At 53.5% G+C, this 23,297-nt stretch overlaps 1 protein-coding gene across 1 annotated transcript; it reads right to left on the bottom strand.

The window, feature by feature from the left end:
* Positions 1–457: 457 nt before the first annotated feature.
* Positions 458–2,562, bottom strand: LOC119103254 (la-related protein 6). Its single transcript, XM_037226695.1, has one exon. The coding sequence runs from the start codon at positions 2,361–2,363 to the stop codon at positions 849–851; it is 1,515 nt and encodes a 504-aa protein (XP_037082590.1). The 5' UTR covers positions 2,364–2,562; the 3' UTR covers positions 458–848.
* Between the last annotated feature and the right edge of the window lie 20,735 nt (positions 2,563–23,297).

Consider the following 23,297-nt stretch of genomic DNA (forward strand, 5'->3'; position numbering starts at 1 on the left):
GGGAAAATGCAAGACAACATCCGAACATGGAAATGCCCGAAATGCTGATGTAAGACACGGTGACTGCGGACAGCATCAGGAAGGGACAATTGTGAGGACGCCGCCCAGTTGTGGACATGGAGAGAGGCGTGGCATCATGCGCTGGGAGCGGCAGAGAGGAAGAGAGAGTGACCTTCCCTCCGAACGGCTGGACTTTCAAACGGGAAGAGAAGACCGACTGCTTGCGTAGCGCAGCACCACCTGTGCAGAGTGACATCCCATACCCGCGCTCGACGCCATCGGTGCATGGCGACATCCCATACGACCCTGGATTGGGCGCTGATGCATTATGCAGCGTGTCAGGAAGGCGTCCAGTGCTGTCTTCGAGCCGGCCACAGCGTCCTCGGTGTATAATGCATGAGGCAGGACATTTCCGTGACGCCCCTTCCGTCTCCACATGTCACCAAAGCATTGCGACTTGAGAAGAACGGATGTGTATTCCGACACAGGCCAGCTGCGATAATTGTTCACATCGCCCCATAGATGAACCAGTCACCGGCGAAAATACAATAACTTACACTCACTCTAGCTTCTCCGCACCCATACAAGCAGACCGCAGCATTCACCAAACACGCAAACAACGCTAGATTGTGCCGACGAAAATTCGGCACGACGTCATATAAACATGTCAACATCTTCTTAAAAGAACAAGGTCGGGCAAGGATCCGAGTACTTGTACCACAACTCAGTGCACGGGCAACTCGCGCTTCCACGCGATCCCAGCGTTTCGCGGAGTGGCCGAAGGCTGGTGCACGGTACAATCTATCACAGCATGCTCGCCCCTCATCACAGCCGTGCGCGGCGGGAGGTTAGGCCTGGGCGGCGACGGCGGCGACAGCCGGCTGCGAGCGACGACGTAGGGCACTCGTGAAGCCGGTCGTGCCGTCGGGCCCGCGCGGCGCGCGCACCACGTTCTCCTGGGTGACGAGCGAGCCACGCCGGTCGCCGTCCAGCGCGCCCGACGCCTTGCGCCGCTGCACCCAGGGGCACGTGCCGGGCGGCGTCGGACCGCCGAAGGACGGCGGCGACGTCTTCTTAGCGCGGGCGGTGGGCGCGGCGCGGGTCGCGCCGGCGCCGCCGTCAGCCTGTAGGCGGATGTCAGTGGAGGCGAAGACGGAGCTGCCGCGGCTGGGCGGCGACGCCCGCCGGGGCACCAGGCCGGCCGGCAGCGGCAACAGCGGCGGCGGCTGGCTCAACAGCGGGGGAGGCTGGCTCAGCAGAGGGGGAGGCTGACTCAGCAGCGGGGGAGGCTGACTCAGCAGCGGGGGAGGCTGACCCAGCAGCGGGGGGAGCGGGCCCATCAGCGGGGGGAGCTGGGAGAGCAGCGGCGAGCCCTGCGGCGGCGTCGAGCGACGAGACGACGGGGCACTGAACTCGCCGTCGGTGCCGGACATCGAGCCACGGCTGTCCGAGTGCTCGAGCGGCATCTTCTTGCGCCGCTGGCGGCGCTTCTTCTGCGCCTCGGCCGTGAGGCAGCCGACGAGGCTGATCTCCTCCTCGCGGCTTGTGACGTTCTGCTCGTCCTGGCGCGACTTCTTCTTGTTGCTCACCTTGCCGATCGGGATGATGTGCATGCCGGCGGTGTCCTCCGGATCGTTGCAGCCCATCGTCTCCTTAGCCTTGCGAGCCTGCTCCTGCAGGTCGAACTCGACAACGGCGCAGTTGACGCCCTCCCACGCGATGTCCGGATGCTTGTTGAAGGCGGCGCGCACCTCCACCGGGATGTTGCTGCCCGGCTTGAGCACGCGGATGCTGCTGATGTCGCCGCAGCTGCCGAACAGCTCGGACACGGACGCGATGGTCGGGCTGTCCAGCGGCAGGTTAACGGCGACGACGGTGCGGCTGGTGACGGTCTCATCGTGCTCGGGCAGCGGCTGCAGGCGGCGCGCCTTCGTGCCCGCCTCGCTCACCTCCAGCAGGGCGCTCTGCTGGATCGCGTGCGCCACAGCACGCCAGTCGCGGCTGATGTGCTTGACGCGCTTGAAGCTGGAGATGAGCTTGACGCTGACGAAGCCCTCCTTGTTGCGCTTGACGTGCTTCAGCAGGAAGGCGTCCTTCAGCAGATTCTCGTCGGAGAAATAGAACTCGACGGCCTCGACGATGCGGTGGCAGGTGTCGGCGTCGGGCGGCGCAAAAGCGTCGGCCTCGACGCCGCTGTCGCGGCAGTCGGACAGTGACGAGCCATCCGTCTGCGCGTCGGCGGCCAACCGCTGGCCGTCGGGCCCGGGCGGCGACGAGCCCTCGCTGTCGGACGAGGCGGCGCTGGCGGCCGACTCGCGGCGCGCCGGCAGCGCCACGATCGCCACGGGCTGACTGACTTCCATCGGACCGGACGCGACGCTCCGCGCTGCACGGACCCTCCGCTCGGCTCTGCTGGAGCTGCGACACTCGGCGGCACGAGGCGGTCCGCGGCGGGCGGGGCGGCGTGAGGCAGCGGAGGTCGGGTGGATGCCGGGCTCTGGGACGTCAGAATCGCCGTCCCCAGCCGTCGACTGCGGTGCCTCTCTCCTGTCCGGTGGGTCAGCGTGCACTACGGCCGCCGCCGCCGCCGGCCGGCTATATAGGCGGCGCTGACGTCACGGCCGGTGACGCGCACGCGCCGGCGCCCGACGCCGCTCTACCGGGAACGGGGGCTGCCGGCCGGCCGGCCACGTGCCCGCGGCCACGCCGCCGGCCCGGCTGGGTCGCAGCCAGCGGAGTTGGCGCGAGGGCCGCCGGGCAGACGGGGGCACCCACCCCGGCGCCGGCTCCGGACCCGGGCAGTCTGGGGCGGCCTGCAGCGGGGCGGAGCGGGCGAGGGTCACGGCCGGAGGAGAGGCGGCGGGATGGGGCTGCACCGGCGGGTGTTGAGCAGGTCATGCCTGCGGGCGGCTCGGTCCCTGCAGAGCTCAGACTGCACACGTCACGCCACAGGCTGCCGACGCGCCGGAGGCCAGCTGGAGCGCGATGACGTCACCGACAGTACGCCTGGACCGTCCCGGGCCGGCGCTATGCTATACCATGATGCCGTCAGAGGGCGTGCCCGGCATGGGAGGGGTTTTTATTCACGTCACGCCAAGTGCGTGCTGGAGACGCGAACCGGGCGCGGGCGCAAACGGTTTGGCTCGAAGGGATTTAACAGTTGTACTTGATATTTGGCATGGCACTGGAAAAAGCAAGTCTCACGGAGATCTTGTGACGTCAGAGCTTGTGTCAGACTTATGCTCAATTCGCCCTCACGTGGTTTTAATGGATTCCGATTCAAAGCTTTTGGGTGCCGATTGATGACTTCAGGTGGCTCTAATCAAAGTGACCTTCTAAGAAATTCGCATTAAGTTTTAATTCAGTAAGTTGTTTATTTATTGAAACCGATACGGACTCTGATTCACGGAAGGAGGGTCTTAACCAAGAGCCAGGTCATCTTTATTCCCATCAAAATGGGTAAGCTTATAAAGGGGAGCAGGACCCTAGTCTCCAAAAAAGACGGTTTAGAAACTGGTACCTATGGCATTTAGGTACATAAATCTACGCCATATGAAGCAGCGTGTGAGAGGACGCAGAGCTGCCCGATAATATTTAGAAGTTATCTCGGAAAATCACAAAGCATCCAGGTTGTAGTTGTACTATGCACCAACTACAAATAAGAAAGGAAAAAGAAAACACGTATTTTCCTGTTTACCTATGCTGCTAGGACATCTGGCGATGGTTTCTACCTGAGTGGCGTACGCAAAATTATTTGTATCGCATTCGCCAAAACAAAAAGCTAGATTTTGATTGGTTGTGGGCGCCGTCTTCCGCTCACTCGGTCGTCGCTTGTGTTCTCATTTTTGCTACCCTGGCGGGTCAGTCGACAGCTCTGCTCTGAAGATGCCCGTGGTTGTTTCCTACGACTGCCTCCTGTGGTCTTTTTTATTAGCTCATCGCTATGAGGTGGAACACACATCCCGCCGCATTTGCTTAGCGCACAAACTAGCTTCTGTCGAAATGCGACCTTAAAATTGACCTTGATGGCTGATCTTGAGGTGTCATGGCCTTTCTACCGACGGTCTTTTATGTGCTGAAGAGCACTTGTATGCTCGAAGATTCAAAAACGGCCTGTATCTATTGAGTGGTATGGAGTACCCATCATTTGACCCTAAACTTGATCTTGCATATTGGCCATGGGAAGCCAGGACTTTGCGCAAGACGGTAGGTTCGCATGCTGGAAGAGATTCATTCATTCATCATTCATCATTCATTCACCCAACCATTCAAAATCGGCTTATCATTTATTTTAGCGATATCCGGTTCCACTGCAGTTGACCTTGAATTTGGCCTTGAAGGTACGTGATGTGCAAAACAAACACCAGATTCGGTGTTCTCGAGCCGTACCTAGCTGACCACCTGAGGCGTTTCCATTGAAATCAGAGCCCGTCATTGAATACAGCGGTGAGAAATCTCTAACTTCACAAACATCCACAAAAGTCTTTAATCCAGACCAAAACTGTCACAATTTTCCACAAAAAAGAGAAAAACGTGTTTCAGAAGGCGTCGAACTGCACGCACGCCCACAAACGGAATTGCACAACGTGCCGCAATTGTCTCATCTGAATTACCAGCAGGTGCGAACATCAAATTCATCAGCATAGCTATGTCATTGAGCCACCTTTGGGCTCACATGGCAGTCTGCCTAACCCGTCTCAGCTGTCAAACGCCGCCCACGACCAAGCAGGTGATTCCCCGGTTGTCAGCACCAGCCACTGATTGGGGAACTCCCTCTGGTGCGGTGACCGAGGCAGACAAAGGGATCCCGGATGGACGGAGGCTGCAAACGAAGTGTGGCGGTAGCTGCAACCCCCCCCCCCAAAAAAAAAAACCGCTATAAGTGGAACTGTGTAGTGTCTCTAGAAGTGTACTTCCAACAATTTGTTTGCGCTTTTTACTTCAAATAGGTGCCCATGCCCGCCATTTTCCCAACATCCGTGCCCAACCCAGCCTTTTGCCCCCTCCCCCCCCCCCCCCAATGGGTACCTATGGATTTTCCCAACCCGTGAAGGCTTCTCGTAGGATGCGCTTTCGTGGAAATTTGTCATATCTTTGTAGTGAATCTGGCTGAACGACGTGGTTAACTTTTGGGTCATTCGAAACCGTGAGGATGGCTTGTTTGTTTGCTTTTCTGCTTCAAAACATCATTAAAAAGAACGTAATAAACATACGACGCGGGATCGCTGCATACGTCATTGGACTTTTATCGGGACACATCCTTCCACATACCATAAAATGGGACACCGGAAGCAAGAATTTCGCTAAGAGTCTGACAGGACACAACAAGACGGCACCACCGCATCCGTACTCGTCACCCGCTGCGGCTTTGTTTTTAGAGCCTTCATGTTGTAATCCTGAGAGCATGCAGCGAGAAACACACCACGCCCGTTGATGATGTTTGCGCCGTACATTGGTGCGTGCATGGCGTTAAACTTCGAAAGCGGGTTGAATTTTTGACCTGATATTTGCGTTGCATGCTTAAAAAGGTTGCGCCCATAGCGTTTTGAAAAAGGTATAAAAGAGTATAACAAAGACGGATCGTCTCGGGCCAGGACCGCAGATACAGTCAGAGACGGTAGTTTAATTTTCTAGCGGCATGAATTAAGTGGGAAGCTGCTCACACCTTTAGCTGTATATGAAAAATGTTGCCGTAGCTTCCACCGTATGAGAAGCATCGTGGTGCTCTGTGGGTACCTGTGTGATGTGCTACAGCTTTTTTTGAACTTGTGTGATGTTCGTGCGTGTGTGGGGTGTGTGTGGGTGTGCGTGCGCACACACACACGCACACCTACACACACACAGCGGCGCGCGTGCGTGTGTGCGTGCGTTTGTGTGTGTGTTAGTTTGCTCCATGTAGGAGTGGTGTTCGTTAAGAATGATCACCGTGAGCACTTTGTTCTGCTCTCAGGTAGTGTAAGCGTGATGGAATTTCAGAGCGCCCTTCCAGGGAGCGTTACGCATGTTTGACGGAGTGCCTCTCTCCTGCAGTGAGGTCGTTGGCGTTCTGGGGAGATAAACATGTGAAAGGATGTTGGTTTGTGCAGCCTTCGTCGGGTCTTTAGTGTGCGCCAATCCAAATCTTGTCTTACTTTGTCAATTGATATCCTACGTGTTGGTCCCTGCCACGCATCTACGGACTCGGTTTGAGTTCTACCTTTTCCAAATCATTGTTAGTCGATGCGTGTCCTGTACTACGTCCACGACAAAGCACAGTGTCCAGTGCCCGTTTCCAGCAGTGTCACATTGGCCCAAAAAGCATTCTTACATGGGTTGATTGCAAGATACAACGTTCACTATATGTGCCATTGAGTGTGATACGACTCATCTCTTAAGCTAAATAAAGGACGGCGGGCCTGTGACCTGTGGCCTAGACCTGTGGTTGCTTCTTTTGAGATACTTTTTTACGCCATGGTGGTGTGCCAGGCCTATGAGTATGACAGTTCTGATGTATTAATGGGCTGTGGTGCCAAAGGGAATGCCTTGACCGGATCAAGTCAACCGGCTGTGTGTGATGCACTCCACAGTCGAAAGTCGAAAGTCCAAAATAAAAAAAGCGTGACCCACTACCTCCCATAAATACCCATAACATCCAGATCGAGTCAGTAATAAGGACCTGTGTGAAATGCAATTTGCCACGTACCCTTAAGTTTTTAGTTACCTTGGGTCGAAGTTCATGCTGCCATTGGGGCTGACCGTGGAGGTAGAAAGCTTGTGGAAGGTTCAGCACGGTAGATAGTACTTCCGAGTCTCGCGTAATTTTCGTCATCAGATCATGCCCAACCTTTTAGTCCGCTCAGGTGTGAGAGCATCCCTCCGGAAGGTACGATCTGTACCTTCCGCGGGTATATCGTGACGCACCGATGCAGTGACCGATGAAGCCGTGTGGGGCTCGCACACCCACGCTACGTGCCAAATCGGGCACGTGGTGGCCGTGTGGTTAGCACCTTCGGCTCCTACCTGGTGGGCCCCGTTGCGAACCCCAGTAGAGCCGTGTTCACTGAGCGCAAATATACCCATACAGTCGCTGGCACTTTATAAAAGTGTGTCCGACGACATGCGTCGCATCCTCTAAGAAAACGTAACAAGCCAACACCCAGAGCGGTGACAGCCGCAAGCTACCTCAGTCGAAAAGTCCGTAGTGGTGGGCGACCGTCGCTTATCACGCGCGATATGATATCGAAACGTCACAGGTGCTGACGTCTATTGTCGCAGCCCTTCCGTGCAGACGTACGTCAGACCGGGGTCCCGAGAGCCGTTGGTGAGTGGTGGCACGATGGTTGACATGATCGCGAGCTGTGTTTGGTCCCGGTGTTGATAGAGGGGACGGTTGTATAACCGTGCTGCGCCGTGAGTTCGCGCTGAACTGGCCGGCAGGAAACAGACAACGTCTACCGCTGGGTGGGGCGACGCCGGGGCTGAGGTGGGACAAGCCCGTCACATCGGCTGCCAACGTGGGGGCGAACGCGTCGCCGGAAGGGACAAAGGAGTGGCACGGACGCACCCGGTGAGGGGTGCAGTCAGCTGCTGTTTGCGTAACCAAGCCCTGTTGGCAGGGCGTTTAGACACGGTGGGGCACGGTGGGGTGGGGCGTTCCCTGGCTGGTGCCAGGGACTGTAGAGAGGCGTGTGCTGACGTCACTGGCTCCGACGAGAGAAGCGTCCCGAATCTTCGTCCCGCGTGGCAGCCGGCTGTTCAGACGGCCGACGTGTGCGGGCTGTCCTTCGCAACGCAGGCACGCTCTCTGGTGCATGATGAGCGGCACATCGCGCTGGCAAACTGGTCGAGCTGTTGGCCTCCTCCGAAGATCGGTGCCCACCTCTCCAATGTTAGCATCCGCTTAGAGGCTGTTTGACCCTGTTTCCTGCTCGGGGGCAGTCTGCCCCCTCCGCCGAGCTATTTTTACGGTTCTGTCATAAATTGCTTGCTGCAGAGTCATGAAATTGTGTGACTTATATCTATACACACACATATGCCAATATTTCAAAGAAATTGGTCACCCAGAAGCGGTTCCATGCTTTTGTGTTTGGTAAGCAGCCTGCCGCGCGAGGTAAGTATCAATCTGCCGCGCACGCGCGCAAAAAAAATCACAGGTTTCTTCATATTGTCAAACGTATCACAAACGCTGCGTAAACACACGCTAACTTTCTGACAGAGACGCACTGATATGTTAAAAAAGGAGCAGCGTACTAAATCATTGTCTACCTTTTTTGCTTCCACCACCTGCATCCAGCGTAGATGTGAGGTATTTACATAACGCTTGGATTGTGTCAGACAGAGCAAGATACAAGTACCCAAGGCCACAGGCCTCATACAACCGCATTGAACCCGGGCATCTGTTGTAAGTAACAGGTCATGGGTGTTCATTTTAGGTCAGTGAGCTTTTGGTCCTTAGAGGGTCATGGTGGCCTACAGCTTATTATATTACCTACAGCTTATTTTGATTTTTGAATCTCTATAGGCGTTAATAGTAACGCTAGGCTGTACGTTCCTAGAAACAAAGGACTGATCTAGGTCATTTTAAGTCAGTGATCTATTCTGAGCTTTACAAAGTCCATGGAAGATATCTGTTGCGCTCCCTGTTATCATGAAATTCGAAATGAGCATCAGAAACTAACACTTAGAGAAAGCTCACGGGTAAAAAACAATTTGGCGTTGACTTCAGTCTGACCTTCATGCCTGACGCTAGATCGATGGAATTTATTGTAGTCCCAAATTCAATTGTTTAGTGCCTAAGACGCTATCTAAAAAAAGGTCGCTTCGCCAAACGCTCCGTTGTCGCATCAGATTGAACGATCCCCTACAAGTTGCCTTCGGTAACGGTCACGGCCTTACCTTGACCTGTCATAGATCTGTAACGTTACAAGGTGCAAGTAACTTTTATGCCAAAAGATCCTCTTTTCAGTCGCCTATTGCCTGTTCAATTCAAGACTACTATGCAAAGTTTTGCGCGGCTATGCCACGATGCCCTAAAATCATTTTGCAATGAACCCTTCAGGGGAGGGGGTCAAATTGACCCCCACCAGAGCACGAATTAAGCATGAGCGTTTAAATCGAAAAGCTTTCTTTAAGCAATTCTCAAGACTTCGGAGGAAGGACAGACACTTTACCCAGCAAATTAACGAAAACCTCACAGTCTGCAAGCAAGATGGTTAAAAGGAGGATCCCACCTATTTCCACTTTTCACTTGCTGTTGTGCCAGATGCGTACAATTTGGTCAGTAATACCTAGTTTTTACAAAAATATTTCCAAACAGCTCAGAATTCATATTTGAAGTAACTGACTCCGTGGGGGAAATCTTATTTGACTACCTGCTCACCACTATTTCTTTCACACGCTTATGTGTCAAAACGTTTGCGTAATAAATGCAACGTAAGCTTGAAACACGATACTTAGACAAAAAGACATGCCATCACAAAACTAAGATCCCATGAATTCAATGAAATGTTATACTTTTGCTTTTATTTCTCCCGTATGTCGTTTGTTACAACAGGGGTTCTTTTTGAGACACATTTTTGCTTTGGAAATGGAAATATCACATGATCTGTGTGACGCACTGGCCCAAATTTCAAGCAACCAACTTCTCAGTGATAAGCCCTTGCCCGCCGGGCCAATCACAAATGTACTGTTATTCGCACCAGCAGAGGTGCGCATGGTCGCTATCATGACGACAGTGGTCTCGACTGCAGAGAAGAAGTGCAGAGCTGTTACCAAACGTTGACAGCGGAATTTGGACCACACAATAATTGTAATTATATCCCCATTACGTCTTGATGGTGCTGCGGTGGCACTATCCAGTGCTGTTACAAGACAAGGGAGTGTTTCACATTTGCATGGGGGTTTGAATTGAAACAGCCATCTGGAAGACCATTCAATAGAGTTCACAGCCCTGCCGTTCTTAATACCTAAACCCCTCTAGTCTCTGAACTACACGCCCGCGAAGAAGTGCAGACTATTTTGGGGAGACTATTTGAGGGTCACCTGAGCATCCATGACGCCATTATCTCGTCATTCAAATGCTGTCGTTCCATTGACCACACCACCATCAAGACCGATATAAATATAATTGTTGAGCCGTTCATGTCTGGCGTTCGTGTGCACGATTTTCAGATACAACGGTCGTCAACTGGATCTCAACCAATGCTGTATAAGGTGCGATAATGCGACCAAGCAATAACCTATTGCGAAGCTTATCCTACTTAGTAGGGACATTGGGCTATCTGAAGCGGTCTTTCCACTTAAAAGCATACCGATAGTTGAAAGCGAGCATATTTCATCATAACTGATGCTAACTTCAATATCTTAACACGTGGAACATTCCTTTTACGACTCAAGGTGACGCCTAGGGAACGCTCAGCACTCAGTGCACGCGCATCCGTCATCAAATACTTAGACTTTAATCGAAGACATTGCCGATGCACGTGTGCTAACTTGCCACCGCCTGTCCTGGTGCCCAACGTATACATTTTAAGATGCGTTCATATCGTGAGGATTCCCTGAAAAAAACGACTAGGCTGCTATGCCTCTGCATGCTATGCATCGTGCGGTCGTCCCGCGGTCGCGGGTCCGCTGAATGGCGCGTTGTGAGCGCGCTGGCCGGACGCCGCGTCTGCGTGCTGGTTAGCTATTTCGGCCGGCGCCGTCTGACACGTGCTGACCCGGCCACATGTGACCCCCGAAACGCCCTGTCGCCGGGGGTGGGGATGGGGAGGGGAGTCGTCAGCGGCGGACCGTCTGACCGGGCGCGGGTTTCCCGCTCCCCCCCCCCCCCCCCCCCCCACCCCGCCCACTGGCGGACGGCCAGCGGCAGTGCCGGCGGCCGTGGCCAGCTCTCCGCAGCCCGTGGGCCTCATGCTTACCGAGAACAGAGTCCGGGCGCCTGGTGGGAAGGCCGCCGGTAGCGCCGACCGCACTGACATCCTGCTGCGACCACGGGGACGGCCCGCGGCGTCACGGAAAGGTCGCAGGCGCTCGCGCTTGCATAGGTCAGCGAGACTGTCTGCCGCTGGCACGGAAAGGTCGCAGTCTCAGGATTAAGCGAGCTGAAGAGGGCGGGACCGCAGGGAAATATCATCGGGCCACAGGGGAAGGGAAAGACAGTCGGGCTGCACGGAGAGAAGCCAGACATTCGTGTCTGAAGACGCAATTTTTCCGTTGAGAAAAATTAATGGCCTCTTCTCCGGTTGAAACCAATTATCTAGCCAGACATTCATATATTTGCGTGTTTGGTGCCATTCATCACCGCTAAAGGGCAAAAGCTGCTTTCTACTAAAAGTTGTACTTGTGATATTTGAGCAACCCAGTGCTTAATCAAAGCTTTGCCAGGGTAATCAGCCATTCCAACCTTTATCAGTGCTCTCTACGCCGCACAGGTTACAACGAGAGATGTTTATGCTCCTTTTCACCAGCGGGAAACAAGAGCAACCTGGAATGCTAGATACACTGGGTTAAGGTCACCACATTTACAAGACATTGACGCCCTCAAGGAGGGACAATAAACAAAGCGGTATGACGCTCCAGACCTCATATGACGTCCGCGGAAACGAAAGCGTTTTTTTTTTTGCTTTGATCCGAGGCAGGCCGGCTGTGCTGACCTAACCGACTGGCCGCGATCTGCCCGGAAGTTCAAGACATACGGTGCTGCGACGCTGCTTCCTACCATAGTCCAATGCCAGTGATTTTGAGCGAGGGACCGCACAAGCACCCATTCTTACGTTGCGCTGAGCACATACATGGGTAATTTTAAGAGGAATGCTGCGCATTTGAAGATAATGAATCAAGCGTGAGATATGATGAATTTGCTCACTTATAACTATTGGGATACGTTAAGTAGAAAAGACTTCTCTAGGCAACACAAGTTTTCTTTTTAGTAAATATACTCCTCATTCAGTCATTGTTTGATTGCGTCATCGTGCCTTGCACAACATTGGTTGAAAGCCAGTTGACAACCATTATAAATGGAAATCGTGCTCATGAACGCCAGATGTGAACGACTTGACAATTCTATTTTTCTTGGCCTTGATTGCCGCATGGCCAACTGAATGCCAGGATTTGAATGGCGTTGTTACGGCTTTATGGATGTCTGGTTAACCTGGAATAGTCTACACGAAGTAGTCTGCATATCTTCGCGGGCGGTAAGCTCGGAACCTAGAGCGGGCTAGATGTTAAGAGGGGAAAGGCTGTCAACTGCACCGAACGATCTTCAAAATGGCTACTTCACTTCAAAACCCCGCACAAATGTGAAACACTCCCTTTAAGGGAGACAAGCTGTGTTTGTGCAGAGGCGAGGACTCAAGCACCCTCGATAGTGAGTATCGACTGTCATTAATACAGCTGTCTTAATCTGATCACCCTCTCGACGACAGCCAAATCAGGGAGTTGTCTACAACGTAGTAATGCTGGTGGGCTTCTCATCTGTTGGCGATCCTCACGGCGCCGTACCGCCGTGCCTCGAGGGCACAGTCTTCTTTGTTGCACTGCAGTGCAGAAGCGGCCGCTCGTGCTCTATTTACGTTTGGCAAGCGGGCGCAGTGTTTTTTAGCTGCGCTCGAACTGCGACGCGCGGGTTCGCAGTTGGCGTGCGGCGGCGCTGCGAAAAACTGCCCAGTGCTCGGCGCTGACTCAGCGACATACTGCCGGCTCGTATGCGCCACGCTAACTACGCTCAACTGTCCTGCGGCACGTGCTCCAATCTGCCGATCGTGGAACCCAGCTTCAAGTGAGGCGTCCAAATTGTCCTGTTGCAGGTGTCAGTCGTGCCGCTGAAAACATCACAAGGAGTGTTTGAATGACTTCGTGCAAACCAGGTCGTGAAAGAAACCAGGCCACTCCGCAGTAGTTCTAGCGAGCCATGGACTTCACGATTGCGCAACGGCAGAATCTAGCCAACGCCAACATCCGTCTTCGGCGAAAAGACCTCCAGTATGCCAGGAAAGCTGCTGACTCCGGGAGATGCCCGTTCTCACAATAGAACGGCTCTTAAGAACCACGGCATGCACGTGAAAAATATAACCCAGAATGCAGGAATCTCAGGAACTAGGCAACCATGTAAGTTGAGCGACCAGGTTAACTTCTAACATAGCCAGTCGATGAAATCGTCACCGCGTAGCTTGTCAGCCATAGCTAGTCATCCACATGGAAACTACAGAAAGAGATCGCGCGTCTGGCACGCGATGATCGAGAGTGAGATCGCATGCCATGAACTCAGACGGCAAGATTTTGTCTCTTGCTTTTTGGTAGGCTCATTCATCGATTTTCTCGCTGATCTTTTTGGCGTTACCTACAAATTAAATCAGTGTTCGGACCTGCCTGGAACGACTCGAAAGATGTTCCAAGCCGGCCTGCTTCTAATCTCATAGGCGGATGTTGACTTTTGCCGGCAAGTGACAAACAAAACGTACGCCCAACCCTCCCGTATCTATGAGATGTTTCCACGTCGCTTTACATGATGACTACAGCCGCTACTGGCCGGTGCCAACGGCAATGTCTGCCTTTCTGGAGGCCGTCCGGTACGTAAACAGAGCGGTAGCATCAGCGGGCCGCCCCTGCGCGTCACGTGCCCTACATCGACTCATCCCAGGGCCCCGCACCACCGCCTACACCATTCCATAGCCCCGACACGTCAGTCTGGTGCTCCTGCTCGTACCACGCCATACGCTGGCCTGGCGCTACTGCCTCGCCATGGTCTCAGACGAACGGCGCGAACCCTGCGAACAGAAGCTGCATGCGAATGCATGCCACGTGATTGCTTTCGTTGCATTTATAATCGACGGTAGAGTTCCGCTCATTTGTGAGTCTGCTCGCGTTGTACGCATTGTAGTCTTACCTATCAACTGACAGTTAGGAGCCATCCATAACTCACGTTGGGCATTCTTGCCACTTATCCAGCCTCTCCTCTTGGTTACGCACTGGTTACGCTAGACGAAACCCTCGTTACGCTGTGTAAGCGTAACGCCCCAAAAAGACAACGACCTTGCGGCTCTTAATTGAGCTAGATGTACGAAACTAAGGCGGGCATGCTGGTGACCATGCCCGACTAACATAACCCATAACCAAACCTGTGCGTAACATTACACTGCCCAAACCTAGCCTCCCTGGTTACGTTTCAGTTACACCTCATCAAACCTTTCCCGACCTCTCTATGCGTGACGTAATTATGGATGGCCCATCACTATAGCACACTCACATGCGCGCAAAACGCACACGTGAACAGCTTGACCTCGGCGTCCTAACACCTGACATAGTCAATAAGGTCTGTCTCCCCCCCCCCCCCTCCACCGATCAGGTTCGAGCGCAGCTAATGACCAACTACAAGAGGCACGAATCGATCACGTTGTTGGTAAACACTGCAACAGACACGAGTTCCAGTGACAAGTGGGGTTGATTTCTGCGGTGAGCTGAAGTACAAACACACTGCACATGACGGAAACGACGTGGCGTTCATCAAACATGCGGCGCCCCTGTCGTGCAGGACATCGCTCCTTTTGGCGGGCACGCGCCCCCACGCTGACATTTGTCACTGTCAAAAGTCGGTACGGACTTTGGGTCACTCACCGGCGTGACCTTCTGCATACCTCGCTGAAGCGAAGCTGGGAGCTGCGTTCCCGGGAGGTGCAGCCTATGCCCGATGGCGGCACTGCTATACACGATGGATGACTTTTGCCATTTAGCTTTTTATTTTTTCGGCAGAGACGGGAAGTACGCTACCAGCCTGGGCTGACACCCGGCTGTGGGTGCACAAAAACTCCTATCGGTTTGTAAAATCGATAGCGGCTTTTGCCAAGCAAGGTGAGTATTGTGTGACCAACTTCTGGTGTCGAGATGAATAATGTGTCCGTGTAATATAATGGTTCGTCCGTCCCGGTGGCTCAGTTGGTTAGAGCGCCTGCATTCCGACCCATCCACCCATGGCAGGATGGGTTCGAGTCGCTCGCTCTTTGTCCTTGGCAGGTATGGCCTGCGGCCGGTGGCAGCGGTCGCGCTAAAGGTCAGTTGACGTCAGAGGGCAGGACGGACCGTGCCGAGTATTGCGGCACGTTAAGCTTTCCCCACTAAATTCTGCCGTTGCCTGGAACTGCGCGATCGGATGGTGGAGATCAGGGCTCACACAACAAGCACTGCTTAGCGTGAGCGCTGGTCCCATAAATCCATCCATTCAAAGGGTTCGGATTAAATTTAAAAAAAAAATAAAGTCGAGATCGTTATTAAAGTGGAATCACTTTTTGCATTTGTATCTTGATTGTGATTTTAGTGCTTGATGGCACCACGATGGTTATGAGAAAATGGATGCTTAAATGTCACCAATTACGTATATAAACATACGCCCACCCAATGACGTAAATAACCAACGCTCATTCTCAGAGCTGCAGTGCAGCACGCTCCAAATTCCCCGCGGGGCGAGGCGCTTCAGTTTGTAAACATTACGAGCAAATCCTCAGTGGTCTAGTCCAGACTGCACCAGGGGTGGGTCGCCGACGTCTCTGCCTCGACTGGGACCGCGGAACGGGCAGTGTATGGCCTCCAAGCTGCGCCTTCGTGCGGCATAGGACGACTTGTGGTGCGTCATAATCGCCCATGTGGGATATGGAGGGGAGGCAGCGTGACAAGGCTTCAGGAGGAAGCACCTTACAATATGGTTATAATTTAATCACGATTTGGTCCGGGTTATGATTCGACGCTGATGTTAGGTTATCATGTAAAGCTGTTACTACACTTGTCATGCTGCAATCGATATCCATGATGTTTGCAGATGCGCCATTCATGACGGCTTTCCCAATGCCCAGCATAAGACCGGTGCTGCCGCCATCCTTCATACCACATACGGTACAGAGTACCAGGGTGACCTTCATCACACTGTGCCATGCAGTACAGAGTACCAGGGTGACCTTCATCACACACTGTGCCATGCAGTACACCAGAGTGAGGTCCAACAGACGCTTCCATGCATAACTCAGAAGCGGGGGCGTACTCGCACGGTGGGTCCCGAGTGTACTGCCACCCCCTCGTCACATTTATTGCATACGTTAAGTTGTGCGGGATTAAAAATTCTAAATTGGTGCGTAGCACTTGGATTAAGGATAGCAGAAGTTGCTTTACGCCATGTAAGAGGCCTCGTCAGATTGCAGCGCGCTTAACTTGGTCTTCAACGACAAACTTGGCACGTGCCTTCCCCTTTGCAAAATCCTGCGTGGCCCCCGCACGGCGGAACGTTAGCCCGCGTTTGCCACGCGGAGGATTGGTGTGGCGCTCCTGGTCGCTTGTGCCATGCGGATGGCCGGACCGGCGTTATGTACTGCGCCACACGGAAGTAGCGGTGTGACGCCCACAACACGCCGCTCCACTGAGATCCAGCCAGACAGCCAGCTTACTTTCTTACCAGCTTACCACCACACGGAAGTAGTGGTGTGACGCTCACAACACGCCGCTCCACTGGGATCCACCCAGACAGCTAGCTTGCTTACTTACCAGCTTTCCGCCACACGGAAGTAGTGGTGTAACGCTCACAACACCCCGCTCCACTAAGATCCATCCAGACAGCCAGCTTACTTGCTTACCGGCTTACCGCCACACGGAAGTACCGGGGTGACGCTCACAACACGCCGCTCCACTGACATCCAGCCAGACAGCCAGCTTACACATGGCCACACAGGTTCGGTCTGTCCACCGCGCGCACCGAGCTGTGGCGCAGTGGGACTCAGATGGAGTACTGCGGCTTGACTTAGCTGAGCCCACGTACCGCTATGACGTCCAGAATGAACGTGCGCTACAGGCATGAAACGGCGTCTGAAGTCAGCGCCCGAGCGTCGACTTCAGGAGGAGGAGGAGCCAGTTCAATATCCAGTCCAAGATATGCCACAAAAATCGGCGCTGCACCATCCACCGTCCAGTCCAGACTAACGTGTCTTAAAAAACCGGTGCGGTCTGACGTCCAGACTGTTCGTGCCACACAAAGCCAGGCTTGATGTCCGGACGAGCCTCTTGCCACAGGTGCGGTCTGACGTCCAGACTGTTCGTGCCACACAAAGCCAGGCTTGATGTCCGGACGAGCCTCTTGCCACAGGTGCGGTCTGACGTCCAGACTGTTCGTGCCACACAAGGCCGGCTTGATGTCCGGACGAGCCTCTTGCCACAGGGACCGCTGTGATGTCCTCGCTGAATTGTGCCATAGAAGGGTGGCCAGGTGTGTTGCTGAAGTGTGTAACGAACGGGTCGGGGTAACGGCCAGCCCAAGCCGAGACACGAATGGGTGACGCACAGGGTCCATGTGCCGTGTCGGTTCATGTTCGAAGTTTTTGATGTGCGAAAGAACTGATAACCGTCTGCCATCATACCCGACTGGTGCGACATTACCAGACTGAACTGAGACTGAAGAGCTCCATGAGTTTTTTTCTGCTGAAACTAACCGATATGAATGCATCACCAGGTACGAAATCATTAAAGCGAATGTTCCATACTTAAAGATGTTGAAACAAACATTTTGCATCATTAAATAAGCTCAATTCTTACAAGCGATTTACCTTTAAATGGAAAAGACCGCTCTAAAGAACAAAGTCTCCCTTTTTAGTGAATATGCTCCCCAATATATCATTGTTTGATTGCGTCATGGGACGTTTGTGTGACGCTGAGGTGCCACCAAACTAGTCGTGCGAAATTACCTTCCTATGACCTGGACAGGCTCTAGGACAAATTCTTTCCACAATATCCACTGCATAGACCGCCACGAATGCCATCAAATAGTCACCGATGCATGTGCATGCGAACAAAACCTCCGTTGGAGAGCGATGACAAGGTTGCTGGTTAGAACAAGCAGGTGAGCAGTCGAGCAGTTGAACAGTCGAGCAATGAAGCTGTCGAGCAGTTGAGCAGAAGAGCAGTTGAGCAGTCGAGCCTTTGAGCTGTCGAGCAGTCGTATGGAACCTCGTTCAGTAATTCACGTCAACACGGGCATATTTGTGTAATTAATCAAACTATTAAAAGAGGCGGGATGTGCGAACACTGAACTCTAGCACGACACCAGTGAGACATTCCAGACTGCAAGTGAAACGTGTGATTTCTGCGAACATTTGCCAACTTTAGGTCTTTGGGACGGACAGTTTGGCCCTGGTAGTTTGATGTGAGCGCCCGCCACGCGCGGGCTAAGCCAGCCGGCATTGAGCCCATAGATTCAAGTACCTGCTCCGTTGTATATGCTCTGCGGGACAAGGCTGTGACGGCGGCGGCTACTGCCGCCATTCACGGACACTTCCTCGACGACAGAACCACTGCGGTGCCAATACTCATGTCACTTGTCAGTTCCCTAGCGTCCTCGACGACAGAACCACTGCGGTGCCAATACTCAGTCACTTGTCAGTTCCCTAGCGTCAACCAATCAACGCATCTGTAACAAATCTCAGCTCGCGCAGCCGGTCCGCTTCTCAAGCGCCGGCGCTGTGCACAGCGGGGCCAGGTTACCGGGAGCACGGGCATGGCTTCCGGGCCGGCGACAGGTCAGGTCATGCTCCCTCTGACCTTGACTTCGGCGCGGTGCTGTCAGGGGTCAGGTCAGGGTGGGGCTTCTCGTCGCCGCTAACTGGATGGGCCGGTCGCCACATCGATACTTGGACGGCTGCCGACACCACGCTACCCGGCTTACGCAACGAAGGGCAGGTCACTTTTCCCGGCGGGTGACCTTGTGCGGGGCTTCGGAACTTGTCGCCGGCGGGTTTCGCTGTCGACCAGGCCAGCCGAGCCATGCTTTCCATCGCCGAGTTCTCTGGACGTGCACCGGCTGCAGAAAGCCAGGCTGCCACCGCGGACAGCACGCATTTCAAGTCAAGGTGCTTTCAGGGTCCGAAAGTGTGCCTCGCCGGGAAGATTGCAGGGGGCGCGGAATTGAATTATAGGCCACAGGAGCTGAATGCAGGGAGCTGGAAATTGGAAACTGGTCACAAGATCCGATCGGACGAGCTCCGCCAAAAGAAGGATGAAACACCGCCAGGAGGACTGAGGTTGCCGGTCTCAAAATGACCCGAGACCACCAGCAGGTGGTGGTGTCGTCTGGAGGCCCGCCACCTTCAGGTGTGGAGGGCTCCGGCACGTCCTTCATTTTCGGAAAAACGTTGCCAGGATAGCGAAAGAACGAATCAAATCAGCTCTGTTCGTAACATTTACACAACTTCTTAACTCTGCCAGGAAATGCATCATTAATAACATGTGTGTGCATGTGCGTGTGTGTGTGCGTGTGCTGTGTGTGTGTTTGTGCGTGTGCAAGTACAAGGACAAGGGCAGGTATGGTTGCTTCTGGAATGGCCTTCGGTATTAATTGATCGCCAGCCAGAATATGTGCACTTCTGGGTTACATATCAATTCACATGGAGATGAGGGGCGCTTCTATGGCGAAGGAGACGGTCGGGTGCAGCGCGAATTTATTGACCCGTACAGAGACGCAAGGACATGAGAGCAGGGTTTAAGAACAAAGCCCTGCCATTGATCTGCAACGAATGGAGGTCATGGAGCACCGCAGAAAAATAGTATCACATCGATTGACTGATTCGTTAGATACCCTGCGGACAAAACTCAACACTTCTGCGTCAGATCTTTATTCCACGGCCGGAATGCAAAAAAATCGCAAACGGCAGGACGATTCGCATCACGTGAAATGACGGCACAGAACGGAGAGCAGAGCACACGTATTTCACAACAGCTCCCTCTCGAATACCACCGGTTCGGGAACGACGTCTGAGTCCAGTCGAGCGACGCCGAGGAGGGGGAGGGGAGGGGAGGGGGTGATAAGCGGCACTGCGTCACCGCCCTGTTTATTGTTACAGCGGTGTGTCATGTTGCCCATGACGCAGACGAGTCGCTGCGACATTAAACTAATGTCGACGGAGGGAAAGCGGACAGTTGTACTAGCAAAGCATCCGCACAAACGCATCGGCCGTGGGAAAAGGTGTCAAACGGACAATCGTTCATTGGCTCGTTGCCGGACTTTTCTTCTCCGGATAAACGTCAGCTCCCGGTAGGAGATCGAGACGTGCAGCCATCCGCTCAGTGGCGGGGGCCGTGCCGGACACAGTCAATCAACGACTTGATTCTGTGCGACTATTGAGTGCGACAGTGATTAGACGGCGAGAGGCTAATCTCCCGTTGTTCGAAACTGGCCTCAAACACAACACGCTGTGACATAATCAAATGGGAATTTGACCCCGAAAGCTATATGCGGCCATAGCCCGCTTTGCTGGGAGCAATGTCCACCCAACAACTGGCGTTTTATCGAATGCGTTCTCGACGGGCACGAAAAGCGTGGCTCATCCTATGCTCACCAAGTACTCGCTCCACAACCGCGTGCGACGGCCCGCCGAACTCCTCGCTGCAGGCTGTCGCCGGGGTCAGCGGAGCGGAAACAGCCGACCGCGCCAAGCGTTGCAGGGGCTGCACTGTGGCAACTGCTAACGGCGGGCGAGGATTGCCATTGATGGCGGAGACCATAGCACATCTGTTATCTTCGTCCCAGGCTGCACTCGCAAACATCGCCACTAAACCCGGTTTGAGCAACGTCGTTTGGGTAACACAGGCTGACAAATAGTTTGGTACTCGTCGGGGTGAACGCTGACGCCCGCTGGCTAGTTTCTTTACATCTTCATGCTCGGTTAGGGTCATTGAAGGGTCGTTTCGGCTTGGGCGCCCTTGTTTCGGGCAGCCTTTCACGGAGTACCCTGCATTGGTTGCTCCGCGACCTGAGACTCTGAACAGCCGGCATGTCCGTGATGTGCGTGAAACACTCACAACGCCTGATGGTCATAGCACGCCTAGCTTCCTTCCCAGTATGGGTCATCGTGACCTTCCGCTTTAGTCGCCTGTGTTCCGCGCAGCACTTCGCGCTGCACCGTGTATTAACAACAACAACGTAGAACGTTCGGGGCGATATCAGAACGGGCCCGCGGCGTACCCGACGCGGGTTATCGGACCGTCACGTGCGATCTCGGCACTACGGGTCACATGATCTGAGGGTTGCATGTCCGAATGACCAATCACACTCATCGGCTTTCCAGGGCGCCTGTTACGCGTCCAATTCAGTGTGCATGTGATCGGCCATTCAGGATAATGATAGGTAAGGGACAAGAATAGGATAGGATAGGATAAAAATAGACGCAGCTTAGTCGCTACCGATAGTGTAGCGATTAAGCTGCGCGTCTGGGAAACCAGAGGTACACGGTTCGATTTCCTGCAGTGCCCGACCTCCCTGCCAGGGTGAAAGGCAAGTGACGCCACATAATCTCAGCAGCTGAGTGTGTCGTGAAAACCCAATCACAATCGCGGGCAAACCATGGGACAATGGGTTCTTGATCGACCCCCGCACGTTTGCCCTCCGCAGTTCAATCGGTTAGCGCGCCTAGCTCCTAACACCCTGCCTGCCCATGACGCGGTGGGTGGAGTAAGAGTCGCTTCAGCACTCATTTTTGTCCCCGGCTGGAATGGCCTGCGGTCGATGACAGCAGCCGCTCGAGGTGAGATGAGGTCAGAATGCGGGGTGGGGCGGGGCGCGCCGGGCATTGTCCACATTAAACTTTCGCCAGAAAAGTTTACCATTGAACTGGAATTTCACGATCGGATGGTGGGTCCAGGGCTTGCATAGCAAGCACTGCTCGGCGTGAACTCAGATCCACAACTTCATTAAATCAAAATCTCTGGACTAAATTTATCTTTAAAAGAACTCATGACGGCCCGTATGATTCCACAAATGTTCTCCCTCTTTGCGTGCTGTTGTGAGCTGTACTGATGCACGATTCTAATAGATGAACTTCGGCACGAGTCGTGTAAACTCCCGTGTGGTACGAGCCATGCAAGCTATCGCCTGTTTCGGCATCGCTGTGGTTTGCTACATGCATTAAGTATGGAAATCATCATATAAAATGGAGCCGTGCGATGTTCTGGTGAGGTGACTATCCTGCGTAGCACAGCAAGTAATGTCGCAATCCTTTCAGAAGAAACAGGGGCCGCCACTGCCGTCACCGTCACATCCACTTTTTTCTCATTCCTCACTTCTTCCGCCATTCCAGCAACGCCATCCCAGATTATCCGGTACAAGTTGATGCATCAGCCGGAAGTGAATGCAGGTATTTTCCTCGCATCGGCGGAGCCCCCATTAGAGCGCCCGCACATAATCCAAAGAAGGTTTCTTGTGCGGATTAAGAAGCTGTAACGAAAGGGTCTCCGGTGCATGCAGCAGCTGCCCTGTCGTTTTTACTTTTCTTTATTCCACAGCCCTGAAATGGTTAGTATAGGCCGAAAAAATGAAATCGGGGAGAAATCCCAACCAAGCAGAAAACCTTTGTAGAATAAGTAAGACGCCCTCAACACGTTTAGCAGACGTCGTTTCTGAAAGGGTTAGCTACTCCGACTCCGACTCCGTAGCAGACTCCGAAGCTCTTGGTTAATTGGATATCTGGGATGCCTGCGCCAAGCAACGATTGTTACATTAGTCATTACCAGGGTCTTGCCTTGACCCCACTACCCGATTGTGGCATTCCAGGTCAACGGCAGGCATTTTGTGGCGAAAGTTTAACGAGCGGTTATGCTTGGCATGGAATGTTCTGGCCTTTGATGTCATCTGACCTTTTTCGGCCGTTGCATGCTGTACCATTTAGGAAAATCCAGGGAGCGCCGAGGGGCGTGGTCAAGGGTAGGCCCAGGGAAAAGATCGGAGTGCTAAAGCTCATGAAAAATGTGGAAAGTGGAAAAATATTTCGATATGGAATGGCTCGGCCCGAATTGGCAGCAGTAACTTGCTGCGCCCGAAACAGCTGATAACGCGAGAATGGCGGCGCCGCGCTCGGGGCGTGCGTTGTTTGCGTGTTGTGGGGGGGATGAATGACACGTGGGTGCTCTTGCGGACGAAAGTGAATGTGGAGCTGCGAGACAGTTCTAGGTCCCGCAGTGCCATCTCTTGTCTCATAAATACTGGGTAGGTGACTACTGACTTGGCTTTCGCCTGTTTTTCCTTCCCAAATGTATCTGAGCCGCCATGTGATAGTTGCAATACCCGGCGAGTCCCAAAAATGCGAGGTCAGGTTCGAGGCTGTCTTGTGTGCTAACTTACGTTTTGCATGCAGGTTTTAGGATTACTCACGATTATGAAAACGTACTAGATCGAACAGTAGTTCGAGAAAACCATTTGAGCGTGTGCAGCTCCCTTGCTATGTCAACTAATTTATGTTGACCTGTTCACATTTCTCATAGAACATAACATTGCATGCGTAATAATTAGGATGCTATTTCAT

Source organism: Pollicipes pollicipes, unplaced genomic scaffold (assembly GCF_011947565.3).
Source record: "Pollicipes pollicipes isolate AB1234 unplaced genomic scaffold, Ppol_2.1 Scaffold_5724;HRSCAF=6776_pilon_pilon_pilon, whole genome shotgun sequence".
Lineage (NCBI taxonomy): Eukaryota > Metazoa > Arthropoda > Thecostraca > Pollicipedomorpha > Pollicipedidae > Pollicipes > Pollicipes pollicipes.